At 34.9% G+C, this 16,691-nt stretch overlaps 1 protein-coding gene across 1 annotated transcript; it reads right to left on the bottom strand.

Moving 5' to 3' along the window:
* Positions 1 to 461: 461 nt before the first annotated feature.
* LOC130939980 (uncharacterized) lies at positions 462 to 16,691 on the bottom strand. Its single transcript, XM_057868042.1, has 6 exons — positions 16,043 to 16,691; positions 1,905 to 2,146; positions 1,608 to 1,811; positions 1,200 to 1,307; positions 632 to 973; positions 462 to 497 (listed from the first exon to the last, which is right to left on the bottom strand). The coding sequence occupies exons 1-6, from the start codon at positions 16,689 to 16,691 to the stop codon at positions 462 to 464; spliced, it is 1,581 nt and encodes a 526-aa protein (XP_057724025.1).

The raw sequence follows: 16,691 nt of genomic DNA, 5'->3' as shown, positions 1-16,691 counted from the left end.
GCCATTTTATAGTAATCTAAGACAAACGGTTTTAAAGCGTTACCGTTGTTGTTATTTTTTGGCAACGGTTTTAACACCGTTGTCCTTTTTAACTTTTGACAACAGTTTTTTGTAATATATAATTCTTTATTTACAATAGTAGTTTTTTCGTGAATGAAATTAATTTCATTTTTTTAATTATTTATAGTCAATAAATAATCTAAACTATTTGAATAAAGTCACAAAAGAAAAATAATTGAACATTTTTCATCAAATTTGACTTACAAAGATTGTTGTAAGATCCACAATCACATTCAAGATACCACAATACTATCATGACAACCTCAACTATATCATCTAATGTTGCAAAAAATATAACAAAGAAGAGTTAAAATAGCTAAGTAGCAAATAGATTTATCATCAAGTCCGATCCACAAGTTCATGACTTTTACTCTGTAACACTTGCTCTTAAAAATTTGACCTTAACCAAGTTCGATTTCCCCTTCAACATAGTTTTCCTGTAAAAAAAGAAAAAAAATCAAATATAAAACTACACATCTTTAATACTAATAATGTCTACTAAAAATGTTTGAGAGAGAGAGGAGAAACATATATATCATAACAATATAGAAACTTTAACAATAAATAATACCTCCTCATGCGCATCATTGTTCGGATTGCCTAAAGTGCTTCCTAGTTGAGCAGCTAACATCTCAAGGTCCACTCCTGAACTTTTTTGTTGCAACATCATCTTAACAAGCGATTTTAGTTCATCTACTTCTTTTTGCATCACATCAACTTTACCCTCTAATGATGCTTTCTCAACCGCATGTTGCTGCTTAAGGGTGGCAATTTCTTCATTTTTCTTCAACAAAGTTGGTGTGGTAACTCTTCCGTGACATCGCACTCTCCCTGCCTTCTCTTTGCCAAATATGGATTGAAAAGCTCTAATTGCTGATTCTTTAGACTTTTTATTCTCAGCTTGCAGATGTGCCTATATTAATGTGAAAAAAAATAATAATAAAAAAAAAGAGTAACTACACACTTGGACTCAAAACATATATCATTTGATAACATCAAATCAAATAATAGCAATTAAGAATAGTATCAGCATTGTTTAACTCAACTGCAAGCATAAAGATAACCACAAATGATGGACAAATTACCAAGACACAAGAAATCCATAACCTATTTTAATCAAATTAACTCCCAATACTTACAATAACATCCAAAGTGTCTTCATCCAATGATTTTCCCTTTGTGCTTTGGCGAGTCTCAACAAACATTTCTGCTTGAGTAGGTGGTTCATTATTTTCCTTAGAAGCAGCCTATAAGTCCAGTTCAACAAGCATTTATATAGAGTTAAAAATGCACGTATTCTTGCACCCCACATACACATACAAATGCACAAAGAATAAAAATTTTTACCAATCTTGCACGTATTCTTGCAAAATTTATTGGTCCCTTTCGATGGCTAAATTTCTGTTATGCCCTATTTTTCTTATTCTGCGCAGACATTTTCTACATAGCAAGAGACAAGTATTATCAAAAAATTATCATATTTCACTCATAAATTTATATAACTCATAATTGCATAAACAGACTACAATAAGTTGCACATGTCTTACCTTAACTTTCTCAGTTCTCCAACAAGCAATCAACTTGCGAAAATGACTCTCAGGTATGCTTTTAGGACGATTTTTCAGCATTTCATTAACACATTTGTATGGCAGAAAATGATTTTGCTTGATTGTGGTCTTATACCGTCTCCAGTTGTCATTCATACGAGCAAGGACTATCCTCTTTCCTTCAGTTGGAATAATGAACTTAGCCTATAAAACACAAAAATTATTTGCTAGTAAGAATAAAATACATGTGTACATTTCCAAAAAGTTTCAAAAAAGAAACAATAATAATATTCTCACTTGAACATATTCCCAAATGGCTTCTTTATCTTTAATCCCCTTCCAATTTGTGTAAATTAATGGACAAAAATCTGAATTCCTTGCCACTGTGCCCAAAAATTTGCTTAAGTTATTTACAGCTTCATCAGTAGGACTAATTGCTTCTCCTTCATTATCTAGAGTAATTTCTTCTCTATCTTCCATCTGTAATGCATGAATCTTCAAGCATTGTGTAGGACCTCGTGTTTTCTTCACTGTTGTCTCTATACAAAGAGCTCAGAATAAGGCCATCAGCATCATTGCTCAATCAAAACAAGGCATGAAATCAGCCATTAACAAGGATAAAGCAGCACTAAACAGTAAAATCAACCCATATAAACTCACTAAAACCAAATTAGCACTAATAAAATAGCTCAGAATAAGGCCATCATCATCATCATTGCTCAAAGAAAAACAAGGCATGAAATCTGCCATTAACAAGGATAAAGCAGCACTAAACAGCTGGGATCAACCCATATGAACTCACTAAAACCAATTCAGCACTTATAAAATAGCTCAGAATAAGGCCATCATCATCATCATTGCTCAATCAAAACAAGGCATGAAATCAGCCATTAACAAGGATAAAGCAGCACTAAACAGTAAAATCAACCCATATGAACTCACTAAAACCAAATTAGCACTAATAAAATAGCTCAGAATAAGGCCATCATCATCATCATTGCTCAATAAAAACAAGGCATGAAATCTGCCATTAACAAGGATAAAGCAGCGCTAAAAGCTGGGATCAATCCATATGAACTCACTAAAACCAATTCAGCACTTATAAAATAGCTCAGAATAAGGCCATCATCATCATCATTGCTCAATTAAAACAAGGCATGAAATCAGCCATTAACAAGGATAAAGCAGCACTAAACAGTAAAATCAACCCATATGAACTCACTAAAACCAAATCAGCACTAATAAAATAGCTCAGAATAAGGCCATCATCATCATCATTGCTCAATAAAAACAAGGCATGAAATCTGCCATTAACAAGGATAAAGCAGTGCTAAACATCTGGGATCAACCCATATGAACTCACTAAAACCAATTCAGCACTTATAAAATAGCTCAGAATAAGGCCATTATCATCATCATTGCTCAATCAAAACAAGGCATGAAATCAGCCATTAACAAGGATAAAGCAGCACTAAACAGTAAAATCAACCCATATGAACTCACTGAAACCAAATTAGCACTAATAAAATAGCTCAGAATAAGGCCATCATCATCATCATTGCTCAATAAAAACAAGGCATGAAATCTGCCATTAACAAGGATAAAGCAGCACTAAACAGTAAAATCAACCCATATAAACTCACTAAAACCAATTCAGCACTTATAAAATAGCTCAGAATAAGGCCATCATCATCATCATTGCTCAATCAAAACAAGGCATGAAATCTGCCATTAACAAGGATAAAGCAGCGCTAAACAGCTGGGATCAACCCATATGAACTCACTAAAACCAATTCAGCACTTATAAAATAGCTCAGAATAAGGCCATCATCATCATCATTGCTCAATCAAAACAAGGCATGAAATCAGCCATTAACAAGGATAAAGCAGCACTAAACAGTAAAATCAACCCATATGAACTCACTAAAACCAAATCAGCACTAATAAAATAGCTCAGAATAAGGCCATCATCATCATCATTGCTCAATAAAAACAAGGCATGAAATCTGCCATTAACAAGGATAAAGCAGTGCTAAACAGCTGGGATCAACCCATATGAACTCACTAAAACCAATTCAGCACTTATAAAATAGCTCAGAATAAGGCCATCATCATCATCATTGCTCAATCAAAACAAGGCATGAAATCAGCCATTAACAAGGATAAAGCAGCACTAAACAGTAAAATCAACCCATATGAACTCACTAAAACCAAATTAGCACTAATAAAATAACTCAGAATAAGGCCATCATCATCATCATTGCTCAATAAAAACAAGGCATGAAATCTGCCATTAACAAGGATAAAGCAGCACTAAACAGTAAAATCAACCCATATGAACTCACTAAAACCAATTCAGCACTTATAAAATAGCTCAGAATAAGGCCATCATCATCATCATTGCTCAATCAAAACAAGGCATGAAATCAGCCATTAACAAGGATAAAGCAGCACTAAATAGTAAAATCAACCCATATGAACTCACTAAAACCAATTCAGCACTTATAAAATAGCTCAAAATAAGGCCATCATCATCATCATTGCTCAATCAAAACAAGGCATGAAATCAGCCATTAACAAGGATAAAGCAGTGCTAAACAGCAGGGATCAACCCATATGAACTCACTAAAACCAATTCAGCACTTATAAAATAGCTCAGAATAAGGCCATCATCATCATCATTGCTCAATCAAAACAAGGCATGAAATCAGCCATTAACAAGGATAAAGTAGCACTAAACAGTAAAATCAACCCATATGAACTCACTAAAACCAAATTAGCACTAATAAAATAGCTCAGAATAAGGCCATCATCATCATCATTGCTCAATCAAAACAAGGCATGAAATCAGCCATTATCACGGATAAAGCAGCACTAAACAGTAAAATCAACCCATATGAACTCACTAAAACCAAATTAGCACTAATAAAATAGCTCAGAATAAGGCCATCATCATCATCATTGCTCAATAAAAACAAGGCATGAAATCTGCCATTAACAAGGATAAAGCAGCACTAAACAGTAAAATCAACCCATATGAACTCACTAAAACAAATTCAGCACTTATAAAATAGCTCAGAATAAGGCCATCATCATCATCATTGCTCATTCAAAACAAGGCATGAAATCAGCCATTAACAAGGATAAAGCAGCACTAAACAGTGAAATCAACCCATATGAACTCACTAAAACCAATTCAGCACTTATAAAATAGCTCAGAATAAGGCCATCATCATCATCATTGCTCAATCAAAACAAGGCATGAAATCAGCCATTAACAAGGATAAAGCAGCACTAAACAGTAAAATCAACCCATATGAACTCACTAAAACCAAATTAGCACTAATAAAATAGCTCAGAATAAGTCCATCATCATCATCATTGCTCAATAAAAACAAGGCATGAAATCTACCATTAACAAGGATAAAGCAGCGTTAAACAGCTGGGATCAACCCATATGAACTCACTAAAACCAATTCAGCACTTATAAAATAGCTCAGAATAAGGCCATCATCATCATCATTGCTCAATCAAAACAAGGCATGAAATCAGCCATTAACAAGGATAAAGCAGCACTAAACAGTAAAATCAACCCATATGAACTCACTAAAACCAAATCAGCACTAATAAAATAGCTCAGAATAAGGCCATCATCATCATCATTGCTCAATAAAAACAAGGCATGAAATCTGCCATTAACAAGGATAAAGCAGTGCTAAACAGCAGGGATCAACCCATATGAACTCACTAAAACCAATTCAGCACTTATAAAATAGCTCAGAATAAGGCCATCATCATCATCATTGCTCAATCAAAACAAGGCCTGAAATCAGCCATTAACAAGGATAAAGCAGCACTAAACAGTAAAATCAACCCATATGAACTCACTAAAACCAAATTAGCACTAATAAAATAGCTCAGAATAAGGCCATCATCATCATCATTGCTCAATAAAAACAAGGCATGAAATCTGCCATTAACAAGGATAAAGCAGCATTAAACAGTAAAATCAACCCATAAGAACTCACTCAAACCAATTCAGCACTTATAAAATAGCTCAGAATAAGGCCATCATCATCATCATTGCTCAATCAAAACAAGGCATGAAATCAGCCATTAACAAGGATAAAGCAGCACTAAACAGTAAAATCAACCCATATGAACTCACTAAAACCAATTCAGCACTTATAAAATAGCTCAGAATAAGGCCATCAGCATCATCATTTCTCAATAAAAACAAGGCATGAAATCAGCCATTAACAAGGATAAAACAGCACTAAACAGTAAAATCAACCCATATGAACTCACTAAAACCAATTCAGCACTTATAAAATAGCTCAGAATAAGGCCATCATCATCATCATTGCTCAATCAAAACAAGGCATGAAATCAGCCATTAACAAGGATAAAGCAGCACTAAACAGTAAAATCAACCCATATGAACTCACTAAAACCAAATCAGCACTAATAAAATAGCTCAGAATAAGGCCATCATCATCATCATTGCTCAATAAAAACAAGGCATGAAATCAGCCATTAACAAGGATAAAGCAGTGCTAAACAGCAGGGATCAACCCATATGAACTCACTAAAACCAATTCAGCACTTATAAAATAGCTCAGAATAAGGCCATCATCATCATCATTGCTCACTCAAAACAAGGCATGAAATCAGCCATTAACAAGGATAAAGCAGCACTAAACAGTAAAATCAACCCATATGAACTCACTAAAACCAAATTAGCACTAATAAAATAGCTCAGAATAAGGCCATCATCATCATCATTGCTCAATAAAAACAAGGCATGAAATCTGCCATTAACAAGGATAAAGCAACACTAAACAGTAAAATCAACCCATATGAACTCACTAAAACAAATTCAGCACTTATAAAATAGCTCAGAATAAGGCCATCATCATCATCATTGCTCAATCAAAACAAGGCATGAAATCAGCCATTAACAAGGATAAAGCAGCACTAAACAGTGAAATCAACTCATATGAACTCACTAAAACCAATTCAGCACTTATAAAATAGCTCAGAATAAGGCCATCATCATCATTGCTCAATCAAAACAAGGCATGAAATCAGCCATTAACAAGGATAAAGCAGCACTAAACAGTAAAATCAACCCATATGAACTCACTAAAACCAAATTAGCACTAATAAAATAGCTCAGAATAAGGCCATCATCATCATCATTTCTCAATAAAAACAAGGCATGAAATCTGCCATTAACAAGGATAAAGCAGCGCTAAACAGCTGGGATCAACCCATATGAACTCACTAAAACCAATTCAGCACTAATAAAATAGCTCAGAATAAGGCCATCATCATCATCATTGCTCAATCAAAACAAGGCATGAAATCTGCCATTCACAAGGATAAAGCAGCACTAAACAGTAAAATCAACCCATATGAACTCACTAAAACCAATTCAGCACTTATAAATTAGCTCAGAATAAGGCCATCATCATCATCATTGCTCAATCAAAACAAGGCATGAAATCAGCCATTAACAGGGATAAACCAGCACTAAACAGTAAAATCAACCCATATGAACTCACTAAAACCAAATCAGCACTAATAAAATAGCTCAGAATAAGGCCATCATCATCATCATTGCTCAATAAGAACAAGGCATGAAATCTGCCATTAACAAGGATAAAGCAGCGCTAAACAGCTGGGATCAACCCATATGAACTCACTAAAACCAATTCAGCACTTATAAATTAGCTCAGAATAAGGCCATCATCATCATCATTGCTCAATCAAAACAAGGCCTGAAATAAGCCATTAACAAGGATAAAGCAGCACTAAACAGTAAAATAAACCCATATGAACTCACTAAAACCAAATTAGCACTAATAAAATAGCTCAGAATAAGGCCATCATCATCATCATTGCTCAATAAAAACAAGGCATGAAATCTGCCATTAACAAGGATAAAGCAGCATTAAACAGTAAAATCAACCCATAAGAACTCACTAAAACCAATTCAGCACTTATAAAATAGCTCAGAATAAGGCCATCATCATCATCATCATTGCTCAATCAAAACAAGGCATGAAATCAGCCATTAACAAGGATAAGGCAGCACTAAATAGTAAAATCAACCCATATGAACTCACTAAAACCAATTCAGCACTTATAAAATAGCTCAGAATAAGGCCATCATCATCATCATTGCTCAATCAAAACAAGGCATGAAATCAGCCATTAACAAGGATAAAGCAGCACTAAACAGTAAAATCAACCCATATGAACTCACTAAAACCAATTCAGCACTTATAAAATAGCTCAGAATAAGGCCATCATCATCATCATCATTGCTCAATCAAAACAAGGCATGAAATCAGCCATTAACAAGGATAAAGCAGCACTAAACAGTAAAATTAACCCATATGAACTCACTAAAACCAATTCAGCACTAATAAAATAGCTCAGAATAAGGCCATCATCATCATCATTGCTCAATAAAAACAAGGCATGAAATCTGCCATTAACAAGGATAAAGCAGCGCTAAACAGCTGGGATCAACCCATATGAACTCACTAAAACCAATTCAGCACTTATAAAATAGCTCAGAATAAGGCCATCATCATCATCATTGCTCAATAAAAACAAGGCATGAAATCTGCCATTAACAAGGATAAAGCAGCACCAAACAGTAAAATCAACCCATATGAACTCACTAAAACCAATTCAGCACTTATAAATTAGCTCAGAATAAGGCCATCATCATCATCATTGCTCAATCAAAACAAGGCATGAAATCAGCCATTAACAGGGATAAAGCAGCACTAAACAGTAAAATCAACCCATATGAACTCACTAAAACCAAATCAGCACTAATAAAATAGCTCAGAATAAGGCCATCATCATCATCATTGCTCAATAAAAACAAGGCATGAAATCTGCCATTAACAAGGATAAAGCAGCGCTAAACAGCTGGGATCAACCCATATGAACTCACTAAAACCAATTCAGCACTTATAAATTAGCTCAGAATAAGGCCATCATCATCATCATTGCTCAATCAAAACAAGGCCTGAAATCAGCCATTAACAAGGATAAAGCAGCACTAAACAGTAAATCAACCCATATGAACTCACTAAAACCAAATTAGCACTAATAAAATAGCTCAGAATAAGGCCATCATCATCATCATTGCTCAATAAAAACAAGGCATGAAATCTGCCATTAACAAGGATAAAGCAGCATTAAACAGTAAAATCAACCCATAAGAACTCACTAAAACCAATTCAGCACTTATAAAATAGCTCAGAATAAGGCCATCATCATCATCATTGCTCAATCAAAACAAGGCATGAAATCAGCCATTAACAAGGATAAAGCAGCACTAAACAGTAAAATCAACCCATATGAACTCACTAAAACCAATTCAGCACTTATAAAATAGCTCAGAATAAGGCCATCATCATCATCATTGCTCAATCAAACAAGGCATGAAATCAGCCATTAACAAGGATAAAGCAGCACTAAACAGTAAAATCAACCCATATGAACTCACTAAAACCAATTCAGCACTTATAAAATAGCTCAGAATAAGGCCATCATCATCATCATTGCTCAATCAAAACAAGGCATGAAATCAGCCATTAACAAGGATAAAGCAGCACTAAACAGTAAAATTAACCCATATGAACTCACTAAAACCAATTCAGCACTAATAAAATAGCTCAGAATAAGGCCATCATCATCATCATTGCTCAATAAAAACAAGGCAAGAAATCTGCCATTAACAAGGATAAAGCAGCGCTAAACAGCTGGGATCAACCCATATGAACTCACTAAAACCAATTCAGCACTTATAAAATAGCTCAAAATAAGGCCATCATCATCATCATTGCTCAATAAAAACAAGGCATGAAATCTGCCATTAACAAGGATAAAGCAGCACCAAACAGTAAAATCAACCTATATGAACTCACTAAAACCAATTCAGCACTTATAAAATAGCTCAGAATAAGGCCATCATCATCATCATTGCTCAATCAAAACAAGGCATGAAATCAGCCATTAACAAGGATAAAGCAGCACTAAACAGTAAAATCAACCCATATGAACTCACTAAAACCAATTCAGCACTTATAAAATAGCTCAGAATAAGGCCATCATCATCATCATTGCTCAATCAAAACAAGGCATGAAATCAGCCATTAACAAGGATAAAGCAGCACTAAACAGTAAAATCAACCCATATGAACTCATTAAAACCAATTCAGCACTTATAAAATAGCTCAGAATAAGGCCATCATCATCATCATTGCTCAATCAAAACAAGGCATGAAATCAGCCATTAACAAGGATAAAGCAGCACTAAACAGTAAAATCAACCCATATGAACTCACTAAAACCAAATCAGCACTAATAAAATAGCTCAGAATAAGGCCATCATCATCATCATTGCTCAATAAAAACAAGGCATGAAATCTGCCATTAACAAGGATAAAGCAGCGCTAAACAGCTGGGATCAACCCATATGAACTCACTAAAACCAATTCAGCACTTATAAATTAGCTCAGAATAAGGCCATCATCATCATCATTGCTCAATCAAAACAAGGCATGAAATCAGCCATTAACAAGGATAAAGCAGCACTAAACAGTAAAATCAACCCATATGAACTCACTAAAACCAAATCAGCACTAATAAAATAGCTCAGAATAAGGCAATCATCATCATCATTGCTCAATAAAAACAAGGCATGAAATCTGCCATTAACAAGGATAAAGCAGTGCTAAACAGCAGGGATCAACCCATATGAACTCACTAAAACCAAATTAGCACTAATAAAATAGCTCAGAATAAGGCCATCATCATCATCATTGCTCAATAAAAACAAGGCATGAAATCTGCCATTAACAAGGATAAAGCAGCATTAAACAGTAAAATCAACCCATAAGAACTCACTAAAACCAATTCAGCACTTATAAAATAGCTCAGAATAAGGCCATCATCATCATCATTGCTCAATCAAAACAAGGCATGAAATCAGCCATTAACAAGGATAAAGCAGCACTAAACAGTAAAATCAACCCATATGAACTCACTAAAACCAATTCAGCACTTATAAAATAGCTCAGAATAAGGCCATCATCATCATCGTTGCTCAATCAAAACTAGGCATGAAATCAGCCATTAACAAGGATAAAGCAGCACTAAACAGTAAAATCAACCCATATGAACTCATTAAAACCAATTCAGCACTTATAAAATAGCTCAGAATAAGGCCATCATCATCATCATTGCTCAATCAAAACAAGGCATGAAATTAGCCATTAACAAGGATAAAGCAGCACTAAACAGTAAAATTAACCCATATGAACTCACTAAAACCAAATCAGCACTAATAAAATAGCTCAGAATAAGGCCATCATCATCATCATTGCTCAATAAAAACAAGGCATGAAATCTGCCATTAACAAGGATAAAGCAGCGCTAAACAGCTGGGATCAACCCATATGAACTCACTAAAACCAATTCAGCACTTATAAAATAGCTCAGAATAAGGCCATCATCATCATCATTGCTCAATAAAAACAAGGCATGAAATCTGCCATTAACAAGGATAAAGCAGCACCAAACAGTAAAATCAACCTATATGAACTCACTAAAACCAATTCAGCACTTATAAAATAGCTCAGAATAAGGCCATCATCATCATCATTGCTCAATCAAAACAAGGCATGAAATCAGCCATTAACAAGGATAAAGCAGCACTAAACAGTAAAATCAACCTATATGAACTCACTAAAACCAAATTAGCACTAATAAAATAGCTCAGAATAAGGCCATCATCATCATCATTGCTCAATAAAAACAAGGCATGAAATCTGCCATTAACAAGGATAAAGCAGCGCTAAAAGCTGGGATCAATCCATATGAACTCACTAAAACCAATTCAGCACTTATAAAATAGCTCAGAATAAGGCCATCATCATCATCATTGCTCAATCAAAACAACGCATGAAATCAGCCATTAACAAGGATAAAGCAGCACTAAACAGTAAAATCAACCCATATGAACTCACTAAAACCAATTCAGCACTTATAAAATAGCTCAGAATAAGGCCATCATCATCATCATTGCTCAATCAAAACAACGCATGAAATCAGCCATTAACAAGGATAAAGCAGCACTAAACAGTAAAATCAACCCATATGAACTCACTAAAACCAAATCAGCACTTATAAAATAGCTCAGAATAAGGCCATCATCATCATCATTGCTCAATCAAAACAAGGCATGAAATCAGCCATTAACAAGGATAAAGCAGCACTAAACAGTAAAATCAACCCATATGAACTCACTAAACCAAATCAGCACTAATAAAATAGCTCAGAATAAGGCAATCATCATCATCATTGCTCAATAAAAACAAGGCATGAAATCTGCCATTAACAAGGATAAAGCAGCGCTAAACAGCTGGGATCAACCCATATGAACTCACTAAAACCAATTCAGCACTTATAAATTAGCTCAGAATAAGGCCATCATCATCATCATTGCTCAATCAAAACAAGCCATGAAATCAGCCATTAACAAGGATAAAGCAGCACTAAACAGTAAAATCAACCCATATGAACTCACTAAAACCAAATCAGCACTAATAAAATAGCTCAGAATAAGGCCATCATCATCATTATTGCTCAATAAAAACAAGGCATGAAATCTGCCATTAACAAGGATAAAGCAGCGCTAAACAGCTGGGATCAACCCATATGAACTCACTAAAACCAATTCAGCACTTATAAAATAGCTCAGAATAAGGCCATCATCATCATCATTGCTTAATCAAAACAAGGCATGAAATCAGCCATTAACAAGGATAAAGCAGCACTAAACATTAAAATCAACCCATATGAACTCACTAAAACCAAATCAGCACTAATAAAATAGCTCAGAATAAGGCCATCATCATCATTATTGCTCAATAAAAACAAGGCATGAAATCTGCCATTAACAAGGATAAAGCAGCGCTAAACAGCTGGGATCAACCCATATGAACTCACTAAAACCAATTCAGCACTTATAAATTAGCTCAGAATAAGGCCATCATCATCATCATTGCTCAATCAAAACAAGCCATGAAATCAGCCATTAACAAGGATAAAGCAGCACTAAGCAGTAAAATCAACCCATATGAACTCACTAAAACCAATTCAGCACTTATAAAATAGCTCAGAATAAGGCCATCATCATCATCATTGCTCAATCAAAACAAGGCATGAAATCAGCCATTAACAAGGATAAAGCAGCACTAAACAGTAAAATCAACCCATATGAACTCACTAAAACCAAATCAGCACTAATAAAATAGCTCAGAATAAGGCCATCATCATCATCATTGCTCAATAAAAACAAGGCATGAAATCTGCCATTAACAAGGATAAAGCAGCGCTAAACAGCTGGGATCAACCCATATGAACTCACTAAAACCAACTCAGCACTTATAAATTAGCTCAAAATAAGGCCATCATCATCATCATTGCTCAATCAAAACATGCCATGAAATCAGCCATTAACAAGGATAAAGCAGCACTAAACAGTAAAATCAACCCATATGAACTCACTAAAACCAAATCAGCACTAATAAAATAGCTCAGAATAAGGCCATCGTCATCATTATTGCTCAATAAAAACAAGGCATGAAATCTGCCATTAACAAGGATAAAGCAGCGCTAAACAGCTGGGATCAACCCATATGAACTCACTTAAACCAATTCAGCACTTATAAAATAGCTCAGAATAAGGCCATCATCATCATCATTGCTCAATTAAAACAAGGCTTGAAATCAGCCATTAACAAGGATAAAGCAGCACTAAACAGTAAAATCAACCCATATGAACTCACTAAAACCAAATCAGCACTAATAAAATAGCTCAGAATAAGGCCATCATCATCATCATTGCTCAATAAAAACAAGGCATGAAATCTGCCATTAACAAGGATAAAGCAGTGCTAAACAGCTGGGATCAACCCATATGAACTCACAAAAACCAATTCAGCACTTATAAAATAGCTCAGAATAAGGTCATCATCAACATCATTGCTCAATCAAAACAAGGCATGAAATCAGCCATTAACAAGGATAAAGCAGCGCTAAACAGCTGGGATCAACCCATATGAACTCACTAAAACCAAATTAGCACTAATAAAATAGCTCAGAATAAGGCCATCATCATCATCATTGCTCAATAAAAACAAGGCATGAAATCTGCCATTAACAAGGATAAAGCAGCACTAAATAGTAAAATCAACCCATATGAACTCACTAAAACCAATTCAGCACTTATAAAATAGCTCAGAATAAGGCCATCATCATCATCATTGCTCAATCAAAACAAGGCATGAAATCAGCCATTAACAAGGATAAAGCAGCACTAAACAGTAAAATCAACCCATATGAACTCACTAAAACCAATTCAGCACTTATGAAATAGCTCAGAATAAGGCCATCATCATCATGATTGCTCAATCAAAACAAGGCATGAAATCAGCCATTAACAAGGATAAAGCAGCACTAAACAGTAAAATCAACCCATATGAACTCACTAAAACCAAATCAGCACTAATAAAATAGCTCAGAATAAGGCCATCATCATCATCATTGCTCAATAAAAACAAGGCATGAAATCTGCCATTAACAAGGATAAAGCAGTGCTAAACAGCTGGGATCAACCCATATGAACTCACAAAAACCAATTCAGCACTTATAAAATAGCTCAGAATAAGGTCATCATCATCATCATTGCTCAATCAAAACAAGGCATGAAATCAGCCATTAACAAGGATAAAGCAGCGCTAAACAGCTGGGATCAACCCATATGAACTCACTAAAACCAAATTAGCACTAATAAAATAGCTCAGAATAAGGCCATCATCATCATCATTGCTCAATAAAAACAAGGCATGAAATCTGCCATTAATAAGGATAAAGCAGCACTAAACAGTAAAATCAACCCATATGAACTCACTAAAACCAATTCAGCACTTATGAAATAGCTCAGAATAAGGCCATCATCATCATGATTGCTCAATCAAAACAAGGCATGAAATCAGCCATTAACAAGGATAAAGCAGCACTAAACAGTAAAATCAACCCATATGAACTCACTAAAACCAATTCAGCACTTATAAAATAGCTCAAAATAAGGCCATCATCATCATCATTGCTCAATCAAAACAAGGCATGAAATCAGCCATTAACAAGGATAAAGCAGCACTAAACAGTAAAATCAACCCATATGAACTCACTAAAACCAAATCAGCACTAATAAAATAGCTCAGAATAAGGCCATCATCATCATCATTGCTCAATAAAAACAAGGCATGAAATCTGCCATTAACAAGGATAAAGCAGCGCTAAACAGCTGGGATCAACCCATATGAACTCACTAAGACCAATTCAGCACTTATAAAATAGCTCAGAATAAGGCCATCATCATCATCATTGCTCGATCAAAACAAGCCATGAAATCAGCCATTAACAAGGATAAAGCAGCACTAAACAGTAAAATCAACCCATATGAACTCACTAAAACCAAATCAGCACTAATAAAATAGCTCAGAATAAGGCCATCATCATCATCATTGCTCAATAAAAACAAGGCATGAAATCTGCCATTAACAAGGATAAAGCAGCGCTAAACAGCTGGGATCAACCCATATGAACTCACTAAAACCAATTCAGCACTTATAAAATAGCTCAGAATAAGGCCATCATCATCATCATTGCTCAATCAAAACAAGCCATGAAATCAGCCATTAACAAGGATAAAGCAGCACTAAACAGTAAAATCAACCCATATGAACTCACTAAAACCAAATTAGTACTAATAAAATAGCTCAGAATAAGGCCATCATCATCATCATTGCTCAATAAAAACAGGGCATGAAATCTGCCATTAACAAGGATAAAGCAGCGCTAAACAGCTGGGATCACCCAAATGAACTCACTAAAACTAATTCAGCACTTACAAAATAGCTCAGAATAAGGCCATCATCATCATCATTGCTCAATCAAAACAAGGCATAAAATCAGCCATTAACAAGGATAAAGCAGCACTAAACAGCCGGGATCAACCCATATGAAGTCACTAATACCGAATCAGCACTAATAAACCGGCTCAGAATAAGGCCATCAGCATCATTGCTCAATCAAAATAAGGCATGAAATCAGCCTTTTACAAGGATAAAGCAGCTCATAAAACCATTCATAAAAGGCATCAGCAGCAACCAAAAAGTTCAACCTAAATCCACTACAATTCAGATAAAACTTCCTAACCACCTATAATCCACTAAGCATGCATAACTAAACTGACTAATTTAACAAAAACTGAACAAACTAACTAAACTAAGAAAAAGTAAACAGGAAAAAAAATTGAGAACCTGCAAAAAGTTTACCTTTCAAAGTATTGTCTATGTTCTCAGCCTCAGTTGGATTAATATAATCCTTGTCCTGCTCCTCTATAATATCTCCTTCATTCTCATCCAATTGCTCTTCACCATCAGGTTCATTGTTAAGTTGAAGAAAAGTATCAATCGGCATTGAAGCAAATTGACGTGTTTTTCCCTTCTTAGTTTGCCTTTCTTGCAAGCTGCCACACTCTTCAATATCATCTTCATTTGTGGTCTCTTTTCTCTTCAAATCTTGAGTCATTCTAGAATCTACTTCATTAGTAATCTTGTGAGCCACAGCAGTAGATTTAGAAGGAAGTTCTTTTTCTTGTCTACATGTTGATCCTTGTGAGTGAGTCATACTTGCTTCCATCTGTACTTTACTTTTCTTCAAATTCTGCCCTTTTTCTTTTGCAATTTTTGGCTTTTCTACAAAATTCTGCTTATCATTTGGTTGGACACCAGTTTTTCTTAACTTCTGCTCCCTTTCCCTATTAGTAAGGGTTTTTATCCTCTTTAGTGGTGGTGGTGGTTGATGTTGTTGCTGACTAGAAGACATCTTTTCTCGCTTAACTTCTATATTCTTGAAGAACTTTGCACGCAATTCAGCACTTGACTTTGAATCAATCTCATTTTCAATGAAGTTTTTGAACAT

Source organism: Arachis stenosperma, chromosome 7, assembly GCF_014773155.1.
Source record: "Arachis stenosperma cultivar V10309 chromosome 7, arast.V10309.gnm1.PFL2, whole genome shotgun sequence".
In the NCBI taxonomy this organism is placed as follows: Eukaryota; Viridiplantae; Streptophyta; class Magnoliopsida; order Fabales; family Fabaceae; genus Arachis; species Arachis stenosperma.
Note: the sequence above shows the minus strand (reverse complement) of the source record. Positions and strands in the feature narration are given on the sequence as shown.